The sequence below is a fragment of the Trachinotus anak genome, unplaced genomic scaffold (assembly GCF_046630095.1).
Source record: "Trachinotus anak isolate AG129_WGS33_773 ecotype Australia unplaced genomic scaffold, CSIRO_AGI_Tana_v1 ptg000018l, whole genome shotgun sequence".
NCBI lineage: Eukaryota > Metazoa > Chordata > Actinopteri > Carangiformes > Carangidae > Trachinotus > Trachinotus anak.
The window spans coordinates 3,224,960-3,251,531 of record NW_027273869.1 but is presented as its reverse complement, the minus strand read 5'-3'; the positions used below and the strand labels follow the sequence as shown (position 1 = coordinate 3,251,531).

General features: G+C 40.8%; 3 protein-coding genes across 7 annotated transcripts in view; 2 read left to right on the top strand and 1 right to left on the bottom strand.

Moving 5' to 3' along the window:
* Positions 1–1,290: 1,290 nt before the first annotated feature.
* On the bottom strand, positions 1,291–4,519 carry glipr1a (GLI pathogenesis-related 1a). Its single transcript, XM_071502357.1, has 6 exons — positions 4,256–4,519; positions 3,030–3,278; positions 2,768–2,880; positions 2,053–2,138; positions 1,675–1,701; positions 1,291–1,587 (listed from the first exon to the last, which is right to left on the bottom strand). Exons 1-6 carry the CDS (start codon positions 4,424–4,426, stop codon positions 1,430–1,432), a joined length of 804 nt encoding a protein of 267 aa, XP_071358458.1. The 5' UTR covers positions 4,427–4,519; the 3' UTR covers positions 1,291–1,429.
* Positions 4,520–6,986: 2,467 nt separating this feature from the next.
* On the top strand, positions 6,987–12,170 carry LOC139635579 (coiled-coil domain-containing protein 107). The gene is made up of 6 exons (XM_071503048.1): positions 6,987–7,128; positions 8,801–9,009; positions 9,157–9,226; positions 9,359–9,449; positions 10,260–10,369; positions 11,803–12,170. The coding sequence occupies exons 1-6, from the start codon at positions 6,987–6,989 to the stop codon at positions 12,168–12,170; spliced, it is 990 nt and encodes a 329-aa protein (XP_071359149.1).
* kcnc2 (potassium voltage-gated channel, Shaw-related subfamily, member 2) overlaps positions 12,167–26,572 on the top strand; it is a 118,621-nt gene continuing 104,215 nt past the window's right edge. For 4 of the 5 annotated variants that reach the window (XM_071503058.1, XM_071503057.1, XM_071503055.1 and 1 more), the window contains exons 1-2: positions 12,167–17,122; positions 18,425–18,528. The gene's annotated coding sequence lies outside the window, so the exon portion shown is untranslated. Of the gene's footprint in view, positions 17,123–18,424; positions 18,529–26,396; positions 26,474–26,572 lie in introns of all 5 variants that reach the window. The other variant, XM_071503056.1, reaches the window with a different exon arrangement.

Below are 26,572 nucleotides of genomic sequence, written 5' to 3'. Positions count from 1 at the left end.
TTTTGGTAGCGTTGGCTTACATCATCATTTTTCCCAGCAGCTGCATTGTAGAGAAACAGTAACTGCAGTGCAGAGCTGTATTCTCTTCATGGTGAATCTAAGTTCAATATTCACTCTCTTTGCTCAGTGTTGGTTTCCACCAGCTCCTGAAAAGAAAACTTGCTTCAGCAGCTGGTTTCTAACACAGTCTGTTGTTTGGTACGGTGGCCCTGAGAGGTCAACACACTGCAACTCATGAAAACACATGCAAACAGACAAAGCACAAACAAAAACTGAGAAAACATCATCAATTTGACAACATGCTGCAAATAACTCACAACACAAAAGAAGTGTTTCCAGGGGACGCTAAAAAGTGATGAGCCAGGCTGAGACGCACTTGTGGCGCGATTAGGCTGCCCCATGTCGAAGGCTCCTTCAAATGCAGCCGACAAATGTGTCCTTTTCCTGGGAAACAAAGGACCCTTGGCGCAACCTATCCCAAGATTCATTGTGCGCCGATAATAAAGGTAGCAAACAACACCAACAGTCAGTATTGGGCTTCAGCTCGGTTCACCAGCTAACGGTACAACTGTTAAAGCCCTTAAAATTTAAAGGTTTTTTGAAAAAAAAAGTTATGTGTTGTCAAGGTTGCTAGGAGACAGGAGCCACGTTTTTGCGATGCAACAGTTGCACGTGCGCAGCTGGTGAACCAAAGTGAAAACCCTCTGTAGGCCAGACTGTCTCGTCTGGGGTCGGCCATCGCGGTCCACAGCCCCTGAATTGGGCCACAGCTGTTGTCTGGGTCACTTCTGAAGTTCAAAGCGTTGGACAGCAAGTTCACGTGGACGTATTATAAGAGATGTATTATAATACATCCATGCAAGTGCATCCCAGCTGGGTGCTTCACTTTTTTGTGTCCCCAGGAAACACTCTGTTGTGTGTATTTGCAGAAAGCGTGACTTTGTGTTTTGTCTAATTGCCTGCGTTTTCATAAGCTGCACTGTGTTGAGCTGTCAGGGCCACCGTAGTTTGAAAAAGGGGCCTGCTGCAGAAAATGAAACTGATCTGAGCAGTTAGACCGAACCAATCACTGCAAGTTACTTTCAAATTACACACAGTCCACTGACGTATTTGTTCATGTGAAGATAAAGATTAGTGCAGCTTTAACCTAATGTGGTCACTGTAGACCACAGTGCAGTAAAACCGAGAGTCATTCAGTCATTTTCCTGAAAAAAGCTGGTGGTTTTTAATGTTGACGTAGCCGACTGGACTTAAATCATCATGTGACACGACTCTTACCAGTTGTCGGTTGTTGATAGATGAAAGGAGGAGAACAAGTCAGATTTGTTCAAAAAAAAAATAAAAAAAATAAAAAGGTTTAATTCAACATGTGTCTTCGTCTTGACACTGGCTGATTAAGTGCATGTTGTTAAGGTCTAAAACGAGTGATCTACTCATAGCAGAAGACATCGGGGTAATAGTGGTGCACTGCATATGCTGTGATGAAGGTGAAGATGAGGGCGACAGGCCGGACAGCCAGAATAGTGACATAGTGGGAGCCAGTGGTGGCCTTGACTTCAGGGTCCCATTCTGGGGACCAGTTGTAGCCTGGAAACGCAACAGAAGTTGGAGAAATTTCATTTTAATTTATTTTAAAACTCAAACTGTGTTTTCTGGTTGTGGCATCACACTTACTTCTCGGTGAATCCCGTTTTTGGTCACCTGCAAAGACAAATTAGATGTGGATGAAATACCAGTTTTAACACATCTAACAGAAGTTCTTCTTTTTCCCTCCTCTTGAACAGATATAGGGAAAAATATCTCATATTTATGTCTCAGGCTTTTGCTAAATGACTTGTTACAGCCAACATGGTGATTCTGTGGGTTTTTTTTTTGTTTTTGTGGCAGTCAACCAGACTTTAAATGACTGGGCTTTGACAGTTCTGCAGATTGTTTGGGTGAAAACTGACAAAAGTAGCCAAAAATTTTAGTGTTTTCTTTTTTTTTTTTTTTACTATATCTAAAGGAGAGGAAGGATGATTGGCATCAGTAAAAACGGGACTGAATACTCACGACAGACATTGTCTACACAGGTGCCTTCACATCCAGAGCAAGCTGCCCCTTTAGATTCATACGGTCTCCTTCCATTGACGTTCCCCCTGCAAAGGAACCATCATCCAAGTTACATCACTGTCCCATGTTGCAGGTAGCAGATGTTGGGGTCATCTTTGCTCTGAACCTTCCACCTTCTTATCTCCTACATCTTTTTCAGGTATTCGTACCTGTGACATTGTTTGCTTTGAGATATGGTGATCTAAAAAAAAAAAAAAAGAAGCTTTACGTATAAACTATAAGTTTAACTTTAAGTTAAACTATAAAAATACTAATAAATATACCAAACAATTGGTTCTTTGACGTTTAGGATTGCCATGGGTTACACTGTCTCAATACTTTATCTACTAAATGTTACATTTCTTGGGGACTATAACTTGTTAGTAGGACATAGTCATTGTTGGTTTTGTTATTTTCATGTTTTTAGTTGAGCTGAACCCCGCTATGTGGTTGTGGTGAATACACATGGTTTTATACGACTTCCTCTTTTTCACATGAACTCATGACCTAAAATAACTGTTGACAAGCGAAGAGCCACTTTCTGAGTGTCATCCAACATCTCTGGAGATCTTTGAGCCTGGACTGTGACACAGTCTCATAGGTTTTAACATCAGTTCACATACAACTGAGCCAGACTCAGAGTCGTATGTCTTATTTGTTGACGAGTCCAACTTACGCTGTAGCATAGTTGCAGACAAAAACAACACCCTCCCTAGGACTGAAGGCACTGACACCATTTGGACACAGCTGAGCGGCACAACCAACCTTGTAGCTGCTTCCCCACACAACCTGGAAACAACAAAAGGGTTAAATTGTGTAAGTTTAAAGGTTCTCCTTTTTTCTTGGCTCTCTCCTCTTAAATGCTTTGCAATTTCAAAACGAACGAGGAAACACAGAGAATAAGCACAATCATCATTAACAGTGAAAAGAGCACATACCTGTGTGTAGTGGCCACAGATATTACTGCAAGTGTTCCTTTCGTAGTTGTAGTCTGTTTTTTCATCCACCCAACTTCTGATGGCTGCTGTCACATCAAATGATGACGGTGGATAGCCTGTCCATATGTTCTCTCCTACGGAGGAGAAGGTGGGGTGCACTTGGCGGGCGTCTTTGAGGCGAGGGTTGTGTTGAAATGCACAGTGCCTTGCCCATGCTCTTGCAGTAATGGCCAAGCCCTCATCCCATGTCTGGAGAGGCAGAAAATATGAAGCAACAGTCCTTTATATGAGCCACTCTTTGTTTTAATTCTGTTTTTTTTTAATTGTCAGTTCATCACACACAGTGTGTATTTCCAAAAACTCTGTCCTATATGATTCACAGGCCTCTCTGTGAGGAATAGTGGACAGGGGTTTTTTTGTATTTTCTTTGGACTATGTCATTTATACCTACTGGCATTTTGTTCTCAGATTTCAATATCATTTAATTCAAGTAAAAAGAACCAAAAAAAAAAGTTTTCGGTACTAGCTTGCTAACAGTCAGTTAGCAAACTCAAAGTCAAAATAACTATTCATCTGTTAGGAACTTAATTTGTGTTAACGCAACACAACACAGTCAAAAAAATTAAAACACAGAGTCAACAAACAAGTACAGCTCAGCCAGTGTAAAACAGTTTGTATAGTCCATAGATAAATAGTAGCAGGTGGGGTCAGTGAGGCTAATTTGCTTGCTAACAGGACAATAACTTGACACAGTTCTTTCAAGAGGAAAAGCAACACTGACATCTGTCTGTGAATCATTTGTGCAAGATGGGAGTTAAATTAAACTTAATTTTACAATTAGGCTAACAGGCTAGCATAGCATCCTCTATTTTACAGTCTCTGGCTCTTCGGTCCCTCTGAGGTCTGCACACTTTCAAGATGTTTGCTGTTGGTCAGTGGGACAAATTCATATGTCAAAGTTGACTAAAGCTTAATACAACAGATATGAGTGGATTTACTTCACCCCCACACGCTAACCCCCTTATTATAGTGATTCCATCATAGATTTGTTCTGTTATTTGAGTAGTCTGGCCCTTTAAACATCTGTAAATTCTATTCTATTCAAACATTAGTTTTTACTCTGGTCTTGACTGCAAACACTGCTGTAGTATTTTGATAATGTTACGTCTTTAACCGTGATATGGTCACATGATTTCGTGGAGGCCCTGTGAGGCTGTGTTGCCTACCATGTACAGCATGTTACTCGAAGGTGGATTGACAGATGACCGCGCCCTGTTGTGTTCCCTCACACATTCATCAATGAACTTCCCGTCTGTGATTTCTGGCAGTGCGGTTGAGCACACCCCCAAGTCCAGGACGATCCAGGCCCAGAGTAACATGTCCACCCTGCTCCCCATGCTTCTGAGGATAAAAGTCCACGAGCGAAGGCGCAGAAGTTGTGGCTCTGTGAAACATACAGAAACTGACACAGGAAATTGCAGACCCAAGAGGAACAGGATGTGCTGTATTTGGCAGAGATGTTATGAGGCAGAAACACATCATTTCTCATACCTAACCCAGTGTTTATTATAAAAAAGCATGTGATAAGAATGTGAATAGTGGCACCACAGGCATTATTCACACCATGTGCACATTAAAGCTGCGGAGTTGAGTGGAATGTGATGCAATGAAGAGGAAATGGAAAATAATTTGAGAAACAAGATCAAATATTCATTACATGTTGTTTGCCAATTGATTTATTAAGATTGTTTTGCAGTTTAATGTGTCAAACCAGGGTGCAATTCTATTTTTCTATTTAATTTCTTTGTGCTCAGATTAATTTGTTGCTAGTATGGTTTTTGTTTTCAGTTTTCAGTACCATCATTTTTACTTCCCTGTGTTTGTTTTTCTGTGCTAACATCATGGCTCAAGAGACGGCAATGCTAGTCAGCTTTAGTCCAGACTGAAATATAACTATTCCCAGGACTGCCATGACATTTTCGGCACTTCAGATGTTTAGATTCTTACCCATCACACAGTACCATCTGATGGGCTCCAAATTTATTCTGCAGGAGGAGCCTCCAAACATACAGCCAGAGTCACAGAGCACTATCTTCAGCAGCAAGACGAACCAGGAGTCCTGCAGCAGATGGTCTGGCTCCCACAGAGCCCAGATCTCAACATCAGTGAGTCGGTGTGGGATTTCCTGAAGTGAAAGAACTGAGGCAGCCTGAATCCACAGAGGAACTATAGGACATTCTCAAACATGCTTGGAACAACTTATCGGCCGAATTGTGCACAAAAATATTCATGGCATTATTTTAAAGCATCCTCGCGTTACTTTTAGCATCACTTTTGCAGTCACATGGAGAAATCACCAGTTATCAAAAGGCCACATTACCAACATTTCATATTGTGATCCGGAATAAAAAGAAAAGCTGAATTAGTTGTTTTGATTGGACTGGTGAAACCAAAAGAGAGCCCTTCTTTTGTTCAGGAGTTCATAAAAGTTAATAACCTTGTCATAGTCAGCAGTGACGTCTCTCTCTTTGTTTCTAAGCTGGGTCTGATCAGCTCCAGTTCGGAGGACGATCTCTCCATTGATGCAGTTGAGACAATAGAACAATCTGAAGAGGGTGTGGCAGAGCAAATAAGCGAGTTCTGTGCTGGAAGGGCATCTCACAGTGTTTTTCTCTCATACAGTTCACCTTATACGACTGTTCACCATGTTTTGTGTTCATTAAAAGACCACCCAATCCTGCACTTCAGTGTGTTAGACTTAAGGGCACCCTAAATGTCATTTTTTTCCACTTGAAGGGCACCCATACACAACCTCCAGCTCACCCCATTACAATGGCAACTCCTGAAAAAAATGAGGCACGCTCCTGGGGTTTTCTGTCCATATTCTAACACAAAACTGCCATTATAGCTGTTGCTATGTGAAATTGAAACCTTCATGATTTTAACAAAGTTAAACATTTACTTTGTGACCACAAATATACTAAAATATTTCAAGTATAATATGGTTCTCATAATGCACCAGTATTGACAGAGGGGTGTGATCAAAACCACTGAACCACAGCTTCAAGCATTAGTGGACATTAACAGAGCCCACTACTCCCGGAAAACCCTAGAGGGTCCAACTTATTCCAGCAACTGCAGGCACGCTACAGCACTACAGCAACAAAATGCTGCTTATACCGTGATGCATCAGTATAATGTCCTGTCAGGAGCCATTTTTCTATAGAACAAGTGCTTTTACTTTTGATACTGTCAATACAATTTCCTGATAATACTCATGTGCATTTACATAAGTAGGATTGCAGAACTTTTACTTTTAATTACTTTACATGAATGTACTGGTCACTTTTTTCGGTCACCCATCTTATTAGATTTTTGCTTTTAAATGTTTTAATATAGAATGTGTTTGAAACCCATGACCAAAATAGTCATCCTGTCATCCTCCTCAAGAACCCCAGGGGGTCCCCGGACCCCACTCTGTGAACCAGTGACTCAAGAGATACTTTTTACTGTTTATACGACCCCCCCCCCCATGCTTTCCTCCATTGTTGCTGTTTATTTATTTATTTATTCATTTGTTTATTATTGTTATTTCAAAATACCTTAGCACTGATTGTTACTGTTTACAATTATGAAATGTATAAAACACAATAAATATAGAATAGGTTATTAATTATTAGCACTGTCACAGGCAAGTTTAATTTTTCAGTGAAGGCTTTTATTCTGAAACGCCTGTCCCGGAAGTGCTGCTCTTGGTGGCGGCGGGGTGGAGCGCAGCTGTCCTGGGCCGAGCAGCCTGCTGTCACACCGCGGAAGTCCCGCTGTTGTTCGTTGTAAATAACTCCAACAGCCCGGCGCCTCCTCCTGGTTTCCCGCCTCTTCAGCCTCGTCTTTCAGCGGCTCGCCTGGGCCGCTTTCTGGCCGGTGTGTCGTGCCGTTCGTGGCTTCCGCGGTAGGATGGTTCTGTCCACATCACAACAAGTCGCCCTGGCTTTCACGGCCGTGCTCTTCACGTTTGTCGTCCTGCCGAGGTTGTTTGGCGTCGGCGGCGGAACCGGGACGAAGGACACTCGGTTTGACCCTCGCTACACCAGGAAAGGTAGGAGGTCTGCTGGCTGCAGTGGGGCTCCTGTCTGCCTCCGCATGTGTGCCGCTTTGCTTCGAGCCCCCTCGTCTCTTCAGTCTGCATTAGCCGTCGAGTGCACCAATAAGTTCTCCCAAAATAAAAGTCTTGACAGAAGACTGTATGCAGAGGGATATGGTCACGGCTGAAGGACTTCAGTGTGTGATGGGGCACAGATGCTCTGCACCTTTGGAGTCCTGTAAAGTCTATTAAAGGTACAATCCACTGTAAAAACACAGGCTGCATTGCACAGTTTAAGAGATGCAGCGTCAGGATCCACAGACAGTCACACCTGTCTCCTGTGTTTCTGTGTTTTCCTTTGAGATGATTTGTACTTTTCAGTCTCACAGCAGGAAGCAGCAAAGAGGGAGCCACACTCAGAGTAAAGGAACATCTAATCTGGTTTGGTCTCCCTTGCCAGGTGCGCTCTAACAGCTGTGGAGCATCTGTTGCCTAATGTCAAACCATTAGTGACCTGTTGGCATGAAAGTGGGCGTACCAGCTGCCCTGTAGAAGTGAAGAAGCAATGCTGCATTCATGTGCTCCTCAAATCGATCCCATTTCCCAAGTTTGGAAATCATTCCTCCGACTTGGATGTGTTCATGGGCTTTAAGTCAGACAGGGACGCTACAAAGATGATGTTCAGTATTTCATTGCTTGGAGTGTTAAAACAACATGTTAATAGCTGTTTCCTGCTAATGAATAACTTTTGTACCCACATTAGGCCACTCAGTGTGGACAGCAGCTAACAGTCACAACCTAACACCATATTACAAATGAAATGTTCGAAAAATTGATATGCAATATGTACATTTGCAGCATTAATCAAATATTTCTTACCATCAACCAAACATTTACTTTCGTCTGCTGTGTTTCTGTGTATCTGACGTCAACAGCTCGGCCAGTCTTGTACCAAAACTTAGACCGCCTTTCTGAGTTGCTGTTATGACTTTGTGGGGCGTTCACCTAAATTTCCCCCAGTCTGAAACTCTGAAAATCTGATCTAATAGCGTTTATAGCGTTTATACAATAGTTCTGTTTTTAGTGGCTCTTAAATAGCAACATTTCCAATCAGGCCTATACATTTGACAGAAGAGGAGAGGCCAGGAACTTGATGGTATGACAGAAATAATGACATTTTAAAATAACTTTACATTTGAATAATAGTGTGCAGAATAAGACATAATGTGAAATTGGAAGAGGAAACATGCTGGGTGGTACAGCTACTGATGTACAGTGCAATCACTCCACAAGCAGAAGTGAGTGGCTCCCTTAAAGATGAAGAATCACAGTCTGCCACCATATTGTTAATTTCTATTATATAGTTCTCTGTAACAAATACCATTTCCCACAAGCCCCTGAGTGTCGCCAGCTAAATGTCACCAGCTGCACAGACTGCGGTCAGTGGAGTGACAAGACATGAGAATGACAGGGAGGGCTGAATGTTGTAGACAGCTAAACTGTTGAAAAGATGATGTGTGAAACCAGTATGATGGGACACACCATGTTCACTGTCACACTAAAAAAGAGCCATTTGAACACTGGCAGATAAATTGTAGTTCAAGTTACAGAAGCTAAGTCTGACTTTCCATAGACACCCACACTCAGGCTGAATAATCAATGAGACTGTTTGTTTTTGTGGCAACAGGTCCAGGCCCGGGAGCAGTCAGGGGCCAGCCCATGAACGCCCCGGGCTCCCCTCAGACCCCTGAGAACATGCAACAGATGAAGAAGCTGATGGAGCAGGAGCTGAAGAGTGACAAGTACAAATCCAACAGCAACAAGGGCTACGTGTTCACACTGATGCCGCTCTACGCCATCGGAGTCGGAGTGTTCGCAGCCTACAAGTTTTTGAAGGTGAGATAAAGAAATGAAGGTCTCACTCCAGTGTGACCTCACAAACAGCAGAGACATGACAAAGTTCAAATATAAAATGTCAAATATTAAATAAAGTAGTACTAGTAAATGTAAAATGTGTATCACTACATTGTTTTGAACTCACAGGTCAAGTCTGCAGATGACCAGGCACAAAGGGACAAATTTGCAAAAGGGGCCAAAAAATCAGTGGAGGCAGGTGTGTGTTTAATGCAGTGGGGTTTCTGTTTGCATACCTGTGTTTTTCTTTTTGGTCACACACATTTGGTTACCACCAGAAATTAAAATTTTAATTAAGAAGCTTTCATCCTTCTTGTTTGTTTTTTTGCAGAAAACCAGTTGAACGAGCTGGAACAAAGGCTGGCGCAGACAGAGAGGATGCTCAACTCCATCCTCACGCAGCTGGACCCGCTCACTAACTGGTGAGTGTCAGCTGTCACAGTCTCCAGGTGTGCACACCGCACCCTGTGTACATATTTGTGGCCCTGAAACATAATCCTCACTGTCATATAAACACTGTAAATTCACTGGAACTGGGGGGAGTGAGGTGGGAAAAAAATGGATCGTTTCCAGTTCTCTAAAAATTCATTTGGATTTCATGAGAAGTTGGTGAAAGAAGCGCATTAAGTTTAAAGGAATAGTTCAACATTTTGAGGAAATATGCTTTTTCATAATACACAAAATAAGCTGTCAGCCCTTATGTCATCTGAACCTGTGTATGACTCAATAATCCACCTGCCACACACCTGAACAAATGATTTCCCCCGATTTTGAGACCTCCACCCGATCACACATTACCATTATTTCTCAGTGGGATATTAGTGGAATGATATGGCAGCATATTACCCTGGAGTAGGCTGGTTTTAAATAAATACATTTAAAGTAAAGGTTCTTCTGTTTTGGTAGAATGAAAATGACACCAGATATTTTCACAGTTTGACATTTTTACAACTGAAATTCTGAATGTCACTGTTACTTCCTGAATACCCACATATGTGACTTGTTATTATTTAGATTTCACTAATATCACTGTTTTCAACTGTTTATAACAGAAATCTGAAAAAATTATTTGTTTTCTGAAAATGATTTCTGTAGAAAAGATTTTATTTTTATATTTTCCCTCCTTCACCTGGTTGTTGATAATGGGATACGTAACTGATTCCTGTGATAAAATATATTTCTCCCCCAGTTAAAGGATCTGAGATGAGTTTTCACCTGTCATCTCTCTGCAGTGTGAAGTCTGTGGCTCAGGACCAGAAAAATGAGATTATGTCTCAACTACAAACCATCCGCTACCTGATGAAGAAGAGAGGGATGGACTGTCCACCCCTGAACATCAACGGTGGGCTGATCAGATGTCTCACTGTGTTCACACTGCAGACTAATCCAGTTTAGGATCACTGTGCACACTGACAGAGATCAGGCACATGAATGATGCTAACTTGGCTGCAGGCTGTATAACAAGATATTGATAATGCTGCACTCACAGTTTGCAAAGTGCCCAGCATGTCTCCGCTGTTGCGTGTCTTGTTATGTTAAGCTGCGATTTGAAATTCAACTGGAGCTGCCACAATGATTCACATCTCAAGTGTTTTGCATCCATGTTTACACTCATGAACGTGGTTGAAGTCAAATTTGCAAACAGATCAGAAAACAACCTGCAGCAAAGGTGTGAAAGAAGAAAGAAGTGAGTCTGTGACGTTTGACTGGTCTCCAGTGCAGCTGGACTGACGTGTTTTGCATGAAGCCTGTGGTTTGGTAGCCTGAGGTTGTGTATTAAAACATGTCGGTTGATGCAGAGAAAACAGCAGGACGACTCTGAGCTGCGTGTGCAGAGGGAGGAAACCAGACCTCTCTCACAAAGCATAGACACATTTGCATACTGTGTACTGCAAACTTTGTGCACACAGTGTTCCACTGTATTAATACCATCAGAGTCATGTCAAACCCACCACTGGGGTGTGTTTCTTTACTTTCTAACAGAAATACTGTTTACTGTGTGATGTCTTCCTGTTGCTTCCATTTTGCTGTTTTTATGGCTCAGCACTGGCGACAGCCACGGTCAGAGGCGTTCTGTTTTCAAGTTGTACGTTCATCCATCTCACTCTCGTGAATGAGATATCTCAGTAACGCCTTGAGGGAATTTCTTCAAATCTGGCACAAGCATTAATTTGGACTCAAGGATTAGCAGTAATTAGATTTTGGTGGTCAAAGGTCAAAGTCACTGTGACCTCCCAAACACGTTTTTGGCCATAACTCACAATAACTCAAATGTGTATCAGGATAAAATGAAGTTATGGCATTTTGTAACAACTTCATTGTGACGTCATAATGTTCTGCAAAAATACCTCTGGCCATTACTCAAAACTAACACAGGAAGGAGAGATTCTGACCATATATCCTGCAACTTGGCTGGTTGGTGGAGGATTCTAGTTAAAATAGTGATGAATGAACGCAACACTTCCTGTACAGCTTTTCAAGTTAAAAGGGATACAATTTCTCCCATTCCTAGTAGCCTTTAACTTTGAAACATCTATAGGAAGTTTTATTGATGGTAACCAAATAGAGCTTGAATAGTAAGTGAATGAAAACTAGTGAAGTGGAAATGAGCATTAAACCGACTTCACTGTGTGAGCTATTAGACTACAGGTAACGTTTTTTAGCAGCTGGCCTCACTGGGACATTACTGCACCTAAATACTGGTTTCAGTAGAGAATGACACAGTTTTATCAGAATATATCATTTACTTAACGTCACTTGTTTTGACTCTTTCAGAGCCGTCCTGTGAGCGTAATCTGGACCACCTCATCGAGTCCCTCGGGGCCAGCGACTCCTCGACAGCTGAAGCTTCTCCAGTGGACGAGCAGAGCCGTGGAGCAGCAGAGGCCTCTGATCAGGTCTATCAGAGGCCTTCAGAAGCTAAAGACGAGGCTGCGACGGAAGGTGAAGAGATGAAGGAGCTCATACCAGAGGAATCTGACGGGGAAGTGGAGAAAGATGATGCATTGGAAGAAGGGGAGGAGGAGGAGGAGGAACAGTTGGAGGACAGTGAGCTCATGCCTTCACTAGAGGACTCTCATGAGCTGAACACTGAGGAGGTGTTGCCTGCATCCGGCCTCAGGCGACGCACCAGGCCTGAATGACCTCACTGCAGCACTTCTGCACTGTATAGAGAAGTGATAGGTCATTATCAATATTTATTATCTGAAAGGTTTTCCCTCCAAAAGGCTGTCGACTTATAAGGTTGTGTCCATATAGTGTTTTCCTCAGGCAGAGTAGTGCTGGCAGCGAGCTGGGGAGCACCTCATCACAGACATGCTGTGCCAGGGTTTTGTTTCTATGACAACAATATCTTGACAACATAGCACCACCACTGTTAGATGATAAACTAGTATCTCCACTTTGCTTTTTGACGTTGGTTTTTCACCATGAGCACCAACCGGAGGATGCTTGCGCTCATACTGTGCATGGATGAGCTGGACGCCGCTCAGTGGAGGATGTGGGCGTGTGACACGACCCGTTGGAGACAACGTGGTGAATGTCATCACCTTGTCCAAGAGCTGCTGTTAGATGGAGTCCAGTCCAGGTCTTTTCTGTCTGATGTTATACAGCTCTGGATGGACACACACGGTCAGAACAAGCTTCTCCTCCATTTTTTGGGTTGCCAGGGTGACAAGTCCGACCCCTTTCTGATTGGTTGCCTGAAAAGGAGCTACAGTGACACCAGCGGCTACAAACGACTGCACGAAGAAGGCAGAGAGCAGCGAACAGCAGCATACGCTCTCCTCATTGGTAACAACTGAAAAAAGAAGCTTGCACTCAAAAAGAAAACACTATATGGACACACACCCTAACGCTTTAATAACCAACAATAACTTCATAAGGAAAGGTGTCTAATTAAACACACAGGGCTGTATTTTCCTGTTTCAGCCACAAAGACCAGCACAAACTGTAGATCATGCACACAAGGTCATATAGGTACAGGGTGCTGTGAGCTCAAGGATTTGTTGAAATGGATTTGGTGACTCGTCATCACCTCTTTTTGTTGTTGTAATCAAAGTTGAATTTTCATTTGTACTGACATACAGGATAATGTGGTGCAGCCCACGTAGTAACTTGATTTGTAGCAGTGATGGATGATGAGTAAAAGTCCCATTAATGTCACTAATCTAGTCTGGCTCAGCACACACTGCGTCAATGACCTTCCTGCTGCAGAGGCATCACAAAACTCAGGTTTTCTAACTGTGGCCTGGGTCCACAGGGGTGAGCAGGTGGAGGAGACAGGGATACACACAAGGGTACTGGTCCAATTCCAATCTGGTCCCTACACTGTGCAGAGTCCCACTTGTGTCTGTGGAGCAACTCTTTATTAAGGCAGAGGGTACAGATACACCAGTACCGTTCTCTGATGGAAGCAGGAAATTCATTGTTACCCAAAATATAGGATATACTCATAAATCACTATTGATCTAAAAGATAATCTGAAAGAGAACACTGACAAAGATGCTGGTTAATGTGCAGTGACACAACTTCATTACATTCACGGCACAGTGAGCTTGTGAAAGGAAAATTATTAATTGAATAATTTAAAAACTCAGTCTCATGCTTCTTTAGCCACATTTCTTTTTTGTTGAATATTTTTTTTCATTTGCCATCCTAATTTAATCAGAATCTTAATCTGATTAGATCCTTATTTTGTCATAGTTCTTCAAATGATCAAGTCAAATGTGACATTTCCTCCATCCTGCGCCTCTCAGGGAGTCTGGCTTGTAAGCCTGCATCGATGCAGACTTGGTGTTGGAGGCTTTATCACCCACTCCATCTTAAGGGTCATTTGGTTTGGAGCGGACCCTCCACACGAACATGCAAACGGAGTGAGAGTAGCTAAAGCTAGGGTGTAGGGCCAGATGAAAGGGGCTGGTGCATTCTGAAAACAACAGGAAGTTGGTTATTGTAACATGACTCCTGATTGGATCTGTTATCAACACAGTAGTCTGAGCTGCAGCAGTGGCTGTTACAGCTAATGGAGGTGATTAAAGACTATAGTTGCATCAGAAATCACACTCCTGCTCTGAGATATTACTGAACACACAGACATGATACACATTTTCAAACATAGTGGGAGTTACACTTCACAAGAAGATCAGTATTTTCAATGTCCATCCCAAGTAATTACATCATCCATCACTAGTAAACTTCAAATCTTTTCTTCAGTATCACATTTATCCAGTCATAGTTGTCTGCACACCATGGGTTCACAAAACAGAAATGGCTAATTTGGCATCTATTCAATGGTGCTACTTTGCCAAAACCTCAACAAATACAGGCTAAAAACTGACACCAGTGCAACATACTGCAACACACTTCCTATTTGTGGTGTGTTTGTGGGCGCTGTCAGTCTCAGCTCCCCACAGAGACTTTGAAAACCCCTGCTCTAAAAGATCACTCTTAAAAAAAAAAAAAAAAAAAAAGGTGCATGTGTGATGTGCACACATTCTCACCACACATTCTGATTATCAGAAATAACCAGTTTAGGTGAGGGAAACTGCTTTTGTCCAAACATCTGCCCCCAGGTCCTTGATCTCAGAAAAGAGCTTTTTTACCCTCATCTGCATGGGTCTCCTCCCTCCCGTCTTGCTGCTCCTCTCACTCCTGCACTGGGTACAACACTAACACATGAGACAAACCACAAGGTATTCAGTCTTTGTGCTGACAGGAACATAGAGCCCTGATGTCCTGTACTATACTGTTGTCAGTCATTTTATAACACTAGCTCTCACCTTTTTAAACTTGCCTGATTTTGGAATGAAATTGCTTTATGTACAGTTTCGGTTACACATTCACACTTCGCACTGTCACTGTCAGTTTAGGTTTGCACCGGTTAGAAAACGGCAATCATGTAGAGCATGTATCATCCATGCTGAAATGTGTGGTGGTCAATGGAGTCTGCTAACATGGCTCCATTCCGTCAGGTCCAGATGCTGCTGTGCGTGCTGGCTCACTGACATGTCTTACTGAAACAAAACATCGCTAGTGTTTGTTTAACTTCTGCTTTTCCTGCTATAACCAGTGGAAGTGTCTGCTGTGAGAACGGTCTGTTGACATCATTATTTCACCAAGATAAATGCCACATGAGCTTGGATGTTTTTAAAAACTCAGCTTCTCTGTCTGTTAGTCTGCAGGAAACATGCTGCCATTGTTGCATCCATCCTGCGCTCTCACCCTAAGGTATCTATGGGAATAACAACAATGCATCCAGTGTCAGTCATAAGTCAAACTGCAAATAGCATCAAAGTTTTACCATAAAAATGTTCATTTCCCTTTTTTGAATATATAAAGTGTTTTCTTTTTTTATCATAAAGGGATTGACATTAATGCTGGATGTGATGAGCCTACTCAGACTGCAGAATATTATAACGTACATGTTAGAAGTGTAATCTTGGGCTTGTGGCATGTTGTCAATGCGTCAAATCATATTTGTGCATGTTTTATTTCCTATGACTGTTTTGCCTGCACAATGTGACTGCATGATGTTTTCATTTATTCATACACACGGAGAATGACAATCATCTGATGAGCCTGAAACATAAATTCACATTCAGCATTTCTACAGCTTCAATGTTACATTACTTTCGTTAATAAGATTTCTTTTGGATGTGTTTGTTTGTATGTTAGATATTTATTGGATACCATTACCATAGAAATGAATCAGTTGTCACTTTTGCCTTATATTTAAATCTTTCTTTTAAAATTGTGATTTAAATATGTTGCAGGAGGTCACTGTGTTGAGGCTTTAAGTTTGCGTGTCTAAATTTCTAAATATAATTAACAAATTTAGGTCCTTGTAATGTGTGCTAATGTCAGTTAATAATGAGCATTCATGACTGTTATTATGGCTACAATGGCACCAATTAATCTCTGTACATCATATGTGCCTGTGTGTTACAGCTGAGAAAATGATGAGCACAATTCAGGATAATATTGTCATTTCATTTAACTTTGCAGTATACGATAGTAGCTCAAATGCTGATGTAGTACAGCGTGCTAAAAAACACAATAAAATAATAGTAGTTATCATTTTTTGCCAAAATGAAAAGTCCCTGTAATGTAGACTTTATTTTGTAATGATATATGACCCAGTCTTATCATGTGCAGCCCACAAATCATTGCCTTATTAGGAATGAAATATTTGGTCTTGTGCATGGGATGTTTTCCTCTGCCTCATATTTCACTGTCTTCATTTCTGATATTTAAGTTTTACACATTGAAATTATTGCAAATCTTTGCCTTAAGTTGTTTTAGAAATGTTTTCTTTCCCTTTAAGCAGAGTTACCTTTCTGTGTTCATTGTTGTGTGTTTTGTCAGAGCTGGGTGGAAAAACCTCAGCTTGCCTTAGTAGGAAATAAAACCAAAAAAAAAAAGAAGATGCTGTTGGTTTGTATGACATTTAAAAGCAGAGTGGTTATTAAGCTTTAACCACGATAGATGTATATATAGTTTCCTGGTAGATTGTGAGTAGTTGGGGAAAGTAATTGAATAATTTTCATACACATGTTGGAGGATGGATGCGATGCAAACCTCTTTGGAGGTTGAGGAAGCCCACACAGGTGTTCTCTCTTACTCTGATCGCCTGCTTAAACGTACGTTAATGCTGCGTTCTGAACATTAAGGAGTTTTCAGAATTAGTCATTTCCAACATGGCGGTGTCCAAGTTGTAGTTGTGTAATTGGGGAACTTTTCAGAGATAATATCCAAGTTGGCGCCCAATAACACAGAGCTACATACTCATGAACTCAACTCTGTCATTCAAGGCACTTAAACCCCGAATGAATCTTTCTAATCGCTGGCATTAAGCAGAGCTTTGGTGGAAATCGTGTGAGGTCCCTAAACTCATCATAAAAGTAGGCGTTAGCGGCGCCTGCAGTCCTTGTAAGTTTCTATAGCTAAAGTGTTAGCGAGCAGTTAACCTGCACACACGTCCAGCGGACAGAGCAACATTAGCATAGATGTAGAGTCATGCTTCCAGCGACCTGATGGACGGAAGTTCAATATTATATCAACATCTAGCTCCGTTTACCTCTTCGCCAATTCTGAGGTAGTAAATATTTTAATGCGCTGGCTAGCTAGCTTGTTTTTAACTTTGTTCGTTTGATACAGTCGGTTTAAAGCTTATTTGTGTATGACAAACACCTGCTGCGACCAAAAGGGCGCGATCAGGGGGAGAAACACACAAACAAACAAACAAACAAACAAACAAACACTAGTGAAGTGCGAAGCCTTCACGCCAATCAACTGAAAGATACTAATGCGCCATGGAGCTGAGAGGCAGGTGAAGCGACTCACAGTGAAGTGCTGGGCTGCAGTAGAAAAGTCAAGAAAGTCTCCTTTCCTCTTTTCCTTTTCCTTTTTTTTTCTTTTTTCTAAAAAACTAGTAGATTTAATGACGATAAGTACTCCTTCAGGACATGAGAGAAATACCACAAATAGAAAGAGTTGGGTCATTGAAATTTAAAATGTATGTACATGGAATATTGTTGTAATTGTGATATTGTAAACTATAATTTAATAGGCTTGTCCTTTGGGATGACTCCTAACTGGATTTGAAAGAGAAATCTATATTTATGGATTTGAAGCAAAGGCAATGTTTTGGATTGCCACAACTATAAAACGTGCTGTTGTTTCTACTTCCATGAGGATCTGCAGTGGAAAAACGACTTAAATATTGCTGCAGTGAGGAGTTGTGGGATGGCATTCCCTTTCCCCTCATAAAGGAAGGTTCAGTAATTATGAAAGGGAAACTAACTTGCTAAAGGGGATAAGAAAGGGATAAGAAAGGAAGCACTGAAGCACTCCTTTCCTTATCATTTAGAGGAGTAGGCCAGCACTTATCATGGCTGCCACTTGACTTCAAGCCTTTGAGTACAGTGGAAAAAGCACATGTGTGAATAACATTAGCTAATGATGACTGAATTCCATTTAGCTGCCTCAGTCTCAGGGAATAGCTTACATGGACATTTAAAGGATCATTAACATGGCACCTATGCTTTATGACCAGTCCTAATGTCTGCTGTGAAAAAAGGTTGACGTTTACAGGAACACCTAGGAGAGATGGACATGCCAATTAAGCATGGGCCTTGAGAAAAGGTCTAATTAGGCAAAATACGTGAAAACACCTGTCGGGGTCAAACATCAACATTTTGGGTCTTTAAATACAATTGTACATTTGTCAAGCTGCGTTCTCGAGCTGTGATAGGAAGGACCATCCACATAGGCCAGCATCAGAGGATTTTATAAATGTTAATAAATGGGTCAATTATTAAGACTTGGATAATTCAGTCATCATCGGCTCAGTATCACACTCCATCTGGAAGCTCAGTCCTCTTGTTTGCATCCACAGACTCAGCATGTGGTTCCTGAGGTGGATTCAAGCTACAGGCGGTGTCGACGCTCCCCCCCGTTACCTGCAGATGGCACCACAGGAACACAGTTACAACAAAGGCAGTAAGATCAAATCTCTGGGCATCTGTTTGCTGGTTTGGGTATGGCTAATTATTTCTGTAGCATATGTCAACATAAAAAATATTCAAACATCATTTATTTCATGTGCAAAATGGATTAAAAATAGACCTATTTAAAGGTAGTCAAACACAGAACATTACTGAGCACTGAATATCAATGAGTAATGAAGATCAAAGCGTAATACACGCTCCCTTCCTCATTAATTCCAACAAACCTTAAGTATTTTGAAAATGTCTCCTGGTGAAATAAACCACCCTCTTCTAATCAAAACTTATAATTGGACATACAGACTTTATAAATGACTTCCTCTCATACAGCGTAGGAAAAAGATCTGGGATTCATCACAAATTAGCTTGGCTCTCTCAACATTTAATCAGCTCAATTTTCTTCCACTGGGATTTCTGCCTAATTCCATCCATGGGCCTGTGGTTAGCTGGATAATTTGTTTTTTATTTTACTGCATGGTTGTGAATGGAGTTGAAAGTGTTGGTAGTGGAGCTGGCATGGGCTGCAAAAAAACAAACAAACAAAAAAAAAAACTAATTCCTCCCACCATTCCCTTCAGGGCTACACTGGACTTCTAATCTCACCAAAAACATCCTCAAGGGTGAATATAAAATGTTTTTATGTGTAAGGACTCAATGTTTAAAGCACGCTTAGCTGAGCTTAATGTGTGTTTATTGACACAACTCATATGCTTTTTGATCAGTCTGATGAGATAGTAATGGTAATTATTTGCTGCTCTAACTGCTCTAACTGTGATGGGCTGCTATCTTCACCTGAGCAAATAACAATGAAGAGATGTTGTATGACTTGCTTTGTGCTACTTGCTATGTGTTTTTTGATTATAGATCAGACTTAGGTTCTATATTAATACTGTGAAAGTATCAAAGCCTCAGTCCACAGAGAAATGCACACAGCCTGTATTCAGAAACTGAGCCTTAAAACCAGCCGTCAGGACTTCTGGAACTTTGTGATGTCACAACAAAACAGTCACTGCCCTCAGCCACGCCCCCTACCATCCAACCTTGCAGGATTTGGTTTCTTTGAAATCTGCTATATTTTTATTAGATCACTCAGAAAACAGTCAGCCAATCAGAAGAGAGGCTCAGCTCCTCTCTTCTGATTGGCTGACTGACCTGTTGTTACAAGATGGTCCAGAGAGAAGCCGGAGAGAGGAGATGTAAAACTACACTGAGATGCTTTTTGGTTCTTAAAACCACAAATATATCTTCTGATGGATATCAGCACTTAAAATAAAACACAGGAAAAGTGTCAAATTTGGGACCTTTAAGACATATGAAAAAACACAGATAATCTCATGAAAGTTTTTGGAGTTTATAATATAACGTTCCCACCTACAGTTTCAGTGAAGGCACCGTGCTCCAAGAAAGGCAATACAAAAGGCAGGGAAGAAAATTGTTAATAGTGTAATCTATAAACACATATTTTGATACTGTTTATGGTAAGCAATAGCCATTCTGTGTGTTTACATTATGTAATCACCTCTCTATATAGTAGCATTCATTGTTAGTGAGTCTGCCTTTCCCTAGTGATTCAGATTACCTACCTACGCACAACTGATTCACTGCAAACCATTCACGATGTAATCCAGCGTAATTTTACCTAATTGAAATCAGCCTTACTGTTCACTCTCCTGCAACTCTATCAGAGGTGTATTAAGTTACTGCTAATGCCAACCAACCGTTTCCTACTGCTACAGCTTTATTATTAGACCAACGTGTTTTAGCTTCAGGCCACAAGTAATAATACAATTCTTGTGTATACTGCAAGTGTTGCTTGAGTTTTGACCCCTTTAGACTTTCCTTTTTCAATGCACACTGGAAGTAGGTGAAGTTGTATCAGAAACCTCGACTTTGCTTCTGCTGCTGCACAGAAGCATTAAACTGGTGACACGGGACGTGCAGATCACAAACTACTGAAAAAATAGACTTTGCAAATGATTATTGCGGAAGCAAATGCATTGAATATGAAATAGGGAATCAAAACAAGGGTAGGTTTTCAATTTCTGTAGTTGTATAAAAATTTAAATTAAATTCATGCAATTATTTAACACCTGACAATGTGATCAGGGTGAATGTCATCTTCGTAGTCTAGTGGTGTTCAAAAGATGTGGACATTAACAGACAGGGGTAGTGTAAAGAAAAGATTCCCATCATAGGAAATGAGTTTTTTTGGAGGTTGCCCAATACTAGGAAATAAGTAAGGATATCTCAACCTCTGCTGCTTTGATTTTGACCTTTCTTTGTTTCTTCTGGCTCATGCGAGTTTTCTAACTTCATAGTAATGCAATATAGGAGTACCCCTTTAAACAAATGCAGAGATTTGTGACGGAAGGAGGTCATAACTAGATGCGATCATGCTATTTTCTTGATTTATTTGTTGGAAAAATGTTAAGAGAGATCACTGAGCCTGCCATGGTTCTCTCTTACTGAGAACAGGATCTCAGCATGTAAGTATTTTGGTTTTGTTATTATTTGAAGGGACGTTTCAAATAGCAGAGCTTTTATTTTTGCCCTCAGACAAAGATCTGTCCTTTTGCTCCTGAGATGTCTTCAAAGTCAGCAGGATTGTGTTGTCAGACTTCTGGGAGGGAGGCAGAGGTATTGTGCTTCATCAGATACAAACCCAGCAGACAGTCTGTGCAAGATGGTGCAGAAAGTTCAGACTGAAAAATCTCCCTGCCTGCGTCCTCCAAGGGCACTGCTCTGTAGCTCAGTGCAAGGGATACATTTCAGTAGCATCAATAATCATCCAGTCAATTCTCTGAAACTCAGACTATCATATACAATCATTAATTTGTTGTCTTTATTTTGTTGACCAAAATGTCTATTGTCCCATTTCCAGCTTCTTGTAATGAATATGAAGAATCCTGCCCACTGCTGTGGCCTAGATCATGTTTTCATTTTATTGAGCATCATTTTTCCTATTTAACACAGTTTGAAATGAGACACTGGAACTGGCTTTTCTATTCCACAAAATCCTCTACTTAAAACACTGAACATAATCGTATCATACCCCATTCCTGCATCTCTGATGTTATTGTGAACCTGAATTAGACCCAGACAAGGCTGCCTGTCTAGCCTTCAGCCCCCTCTGGGACTGATACTGTGGCTCTACTTGGGGAAAATGGACTAGCCAAGGACCTTGGCTTTCCAATAGACTTTTTTATTTTTTTATTTTTTTTACTCTCTTGTTCCCGATAAAGATCAGCAATCTGCCTGCTCTATTTTTAGTGAAGATATTAAAGGGAGGGAGAAGGAGGAGAACTCTGGATGCTATTTTCTTCCTGTATTGGTCAGTACAAGGGTAGCTGTTTATAGGCAAGGACCATCTTGACCCACTATAGTCCCTAATACTTCATCTTGTGTGATGAATAGCCTCATTAGTAAAACATTAAAGGGACTTTGCATCCCAATCGTCTGAATTCACCAGCTGGTTCGTTTTAAATCAAAGTGGGAAGCAGCAGGTCGTGGAAAATGAGTAATGTTACCAGAGTAGATGTTTTTGAAAGAGCTCATGTCCTGGATGACCCAAGTTAACCTCTGCCGGTGATCTGTAAGAATTCCAATGAAGTCGAGCTCATTGAAAATGTGATAGAAACAGAATTAAGTTTCTCAGGGGATCTGCAGCAGTTCCCTCAGGGAGATGCCACCAGGTGCACGGCAATCATGCTTCTACTCTTTTTGCATGACTCAAAGTATGAGGAGTTGGCTTTAACTTTTCATTCAGGGGAATTGATGAAAATAAATAAAAGATCTCATGCTAGTCAAAATGATATGAAATAGTAAGTCAAAATTAGAACATAATTACTCACATGTATGGTAGTGTCGTAAGTTAAAGTACTGACTCAGTATTTTATGGTTTCGAGCCTTGATCTAGAGCACCACAGTGGTGTGGATGAGGATTTGTCACTTTTCCCACCGAGATTTAATCCTGCCAGCCTGGGCCACCACTGGCCACAGTTGTTGTTTCATACTTAACTGTCATGTACTGAAAATCTTGGGATTTTTAATTTGAAAATGAAAACTAACTAAACTCCCTATTTCAACTAATTGTTGTCTATGTTCCATGAGCTCATGTTTGTGGTCTGTCAGATATCCCTGACTGTTTAAATAAAAGCTTGCAATTCAATACTAATTTATCTCCTGAGTGCCACCTCTCCCTGTCTCTTAAACTATGGTAGGCCTGCAGTTGACACAATTAAGTCACAGATTTAGAGAAAAGAGATTTATCTAATTGACAGACTCAAAGATAAAGGTTAAAGAAGGTCATAGATCTTGTGCAGTGACAATCCTACTTTGTCTTTTGTAGTTTATGGCTATGATGTGAACTCCTTTTAATGAGGAGCAGATATTGGCTGCTGTGTTAGTGTTACACATTTAAGGCCACCTATTTAGTGTCTTTACTCTGCTTATTTATTAGGAAAATGTTTGACAAGTTTAAATGTGATAACATTGGGATCAACTTCACAATTATTGATAGAATTGTTCCGATACTGATACTAGTATTGTAAAACCCTGATACTGCCTAAAATGCATCAATCAAGTCTATGCACCAATCAGATACCATGTAATTTCTTAACAAACTTTATAGTTTCACACATCTTCTAACCCGCTCTAAAACAGCAGCCTACACCGGAAGTTGTGCTGTGCAGCCACCAAGTGTCAGCCCACCGTGACGTCACCCATTGGCATGTGAACTGCCATTTTGGAGCCTTGAGTTTGATTTTATTATGTTGAAATCTTGGACGAGAAGGTGGAGCTACAGTGGTGTGAGGGGTCAATCTGACCTGCTCTGTCCTCTATCCTGATTATCAGTCTGTCAATCACACAGTAGCCCCGCCCTAATGCAGACCCTGCTTTATGGTCTATTTTCCTCTAAATGGACCATAATTTAAAAAATGAACATCATGTTGTATTGAAGAAGACTTGAAACTAGAGACTGAGACCATGAACTCATCAGGAAAATGTTTACTGAGGTCATAAATCAAATAAGTAGTAGAGCCATTTTCCACTTCAATACAATCTGACTTCTTTCCCTGATGGTCATTAGATAGAGAGCAGGTTAAGGCTCTTCAGCATTGGCTTCACTTTTCAGACCTGGAGTATATGTCCATTTTTATATGCAGTCACTTCTGCTGTTGTAGAGCAGAAGAGGAATTGCTTTCTGGTAAAACGTCAGCAATTTGGCAACATTTTACTCTGAAAAGTCCCACCAGTAAAAAGTCAATGTGTACAATATGTAAGGCTTAAATTTGGAGCAGAGGCAATAGTGAATGAAGTGCTATTTTTTTTGTTTGACTACCTTTATCCCTAGCTTTATGTTTTTTTGACTGACACTTAAATTAGATAATAAAAGAGAGATTCAATGGGATTCAGGTATCTGTTCATGTTTTAACAAGGGTTTAACCTGAGCCATACAATACAACAATGACAGCAGTCATATTACTCCATACAGGGTCATACAGCTGTTCATTTAAATTTTTTTTTTTAATGCTGTGATATCGGATAAGTACTCGGTATTGGCCAATACAAAGTTCAGATATCAGGAAGCAAAAATGGCATCGGAACATCTCTATTTACTGGTGTGTGCGTGTGTGTTTTGAAGTCCTTTCTTAAGACAGAACCATGAATACTTTTGGTTTCAAACCCCCGCTGGGCACCAGGCAGTGTGAGATATACATTTTTAAGTCAGTCAGTAGGTTATTGTTCATTTTCTTGGCAGATTTGATCAAGAAGGGAAATAAGTAATTAGGTTACTCAGAGGTTGCAGTTTTACAAAGCAGCCTTACATCAGGGAATAATGATGCATGTAATTATAAGCGAGCTGCCTGCCGTGTCTCCTCGCTGATTGAGCTGTGCTTAGACTCCCTAAAGATGTCACTCTTTCCTCCTCGTACGCTGTGGAGAGGGGAGACTGTCAGATGACACGCCTTCTGGTAGACAGCTGCGTCTCAGCTCTTGGTTTCAGAAGTTCAGAGATGTTTTTAGCATGGTCAGCACTGTTGGGAATGAACCTTGTTTGTATCACCTATGCACACCACTTGATGCAAACACTTGATGAATAAATGATGTGAACAGCATTATTCTAAAGGAGTAGAGTAAATAGTACATAAATAGTTATAGTCTGCGCCATCAAGGCTTTAACAACTTCTCATCAGTGTTAACCCATAATTATCCTTTTACCACTGACACTATACACTAAACACACACACACATATATATATATATACACACACACACACTCCACTAATGCTGCTACTAACACTATGGCCTCAACATCTAATTCTACTACAACTGTCTCTGCTACTATTTTGAGCACTACTACTGACTTTACAATTACCTCTACACATGCTACTATTACTGTTAATGCTGCTGCCTCCATTACCTGCACTACAGCTACTAATATTACACAACTTCTTCTACAACCTTTACTAGTAATACTACAAGTACTGTGTGTATTTCTGCTTTCCTGTATTACTGATGCAATCCCTACAGTCTTATTAGCTACTTTAAGTAATAGGCCTACTGTGCTACTAGTATACTAGTATATTTCTGCTATTGTCCTCCATTACTGCTATTAAAACTATAGTTATTTGTGTTACTACTCCTGTGCCCCCAAAGACCCCAAGTTCACAGTGTGGTTATTACTTAGTCGAAAATTTATTTGTGAATGTGCATGACTTAAGTACAATATGAGTAAAATAGTAAGGAACCTTTCTGGTAGTTTGAGGGCTTGTTTTGTAGTAAGGCTCATTAATAATTTGTTTCATATTATGCTTACGTTGTGAAATCATATATAGTCAGAAGTAATGTGAATTCTGAGTCCAGTCCACCTCCAACCAATAGGAGTACATTGAAGCAACAATTTTCAAATGTGAAATAATCTAAATTGATCATTGTTTAAAAATAATTTAAAAAAAAAATAATAAAGTGTTAATGTAGGACCTTATCGTTGTCAGGAGCTGATTGAGAAAACAAGTTTTCAGAGTCTTTAAATGCAACAGGATACATAATGGGGGTCAAAAGGGGCCCACACTTCATTTTTGGCTCCTTTGACAGGTTTATTAGGCCTGGGTGCCTCTAACCCACTACTGCTCTCATAACTGCCACTTCTACTGCTACTTCTACTATCTGCCTTCATTCCATAAGAAAATCAGTAATCAGGGATGATAAAAGCAAGAAATTTCAGGAACGGTGTGGTCGGTGTGGAATGAGGAACGAGGGAATCAGAAATGTAGCTGGGGACGAGGTTGTGCAGTGCCTTATATGTAGTACCTAGGTCTCCTACTGGACTGAAGCTGTAGTGTTATCCTTCACTAGTAAGTCACTTCAAAGTATGTAAATGGGTAATCAGCAGGATCTTGGAGTGTATTCTCAGTTTTACAGGAAGCCAGTGGAGAAATGCAACAACAGGGTGATGTGGGGCCAATGAGTGGTTCTATTTAGCTGCCTGAGAGTGTAAGGGATGTAACTGTTACTATGCCTGGTGCTATTATTCCTTAAACCATTTATATGTATTTATAGAGCACTGAGGTTGTGTTGGCACCAACTACTTCATCCATGTTTCACCTCCAGTGGCTCATTCAGCAGCTGTTTGGCAACCAGTTGACTTGTATCACTCAGTCATGTTCATCCAGGTGTTTAGCATGGTCTTTATAGCCTGCCCCTTCTCTCACTGTCACTACTGAAATTGTCAGGATAACTGTTGTGTTTCTTACTGCTGCTCCCTCCACTGCCCCGACCTCCCCCTGTTGGGTCGAAGCTTCTGGTATGACTGAACTAACTCAGATCTAACGTCTGTATCCTTTACTCCTCTACTTACAGGAGCTCTGACTGAACTACTACTGCTTATAAGAGTATTGCCTATACTACAACTTTCTGTGCAGCTCTTAACATCACTGGTACTTACACACACACAGACTTGTTTGTAATAAGAATTATTGTAACTCATTTGTGGCAATTCGGATAGAAACTTCTGCCAAATGAGTCACTGTAATTAA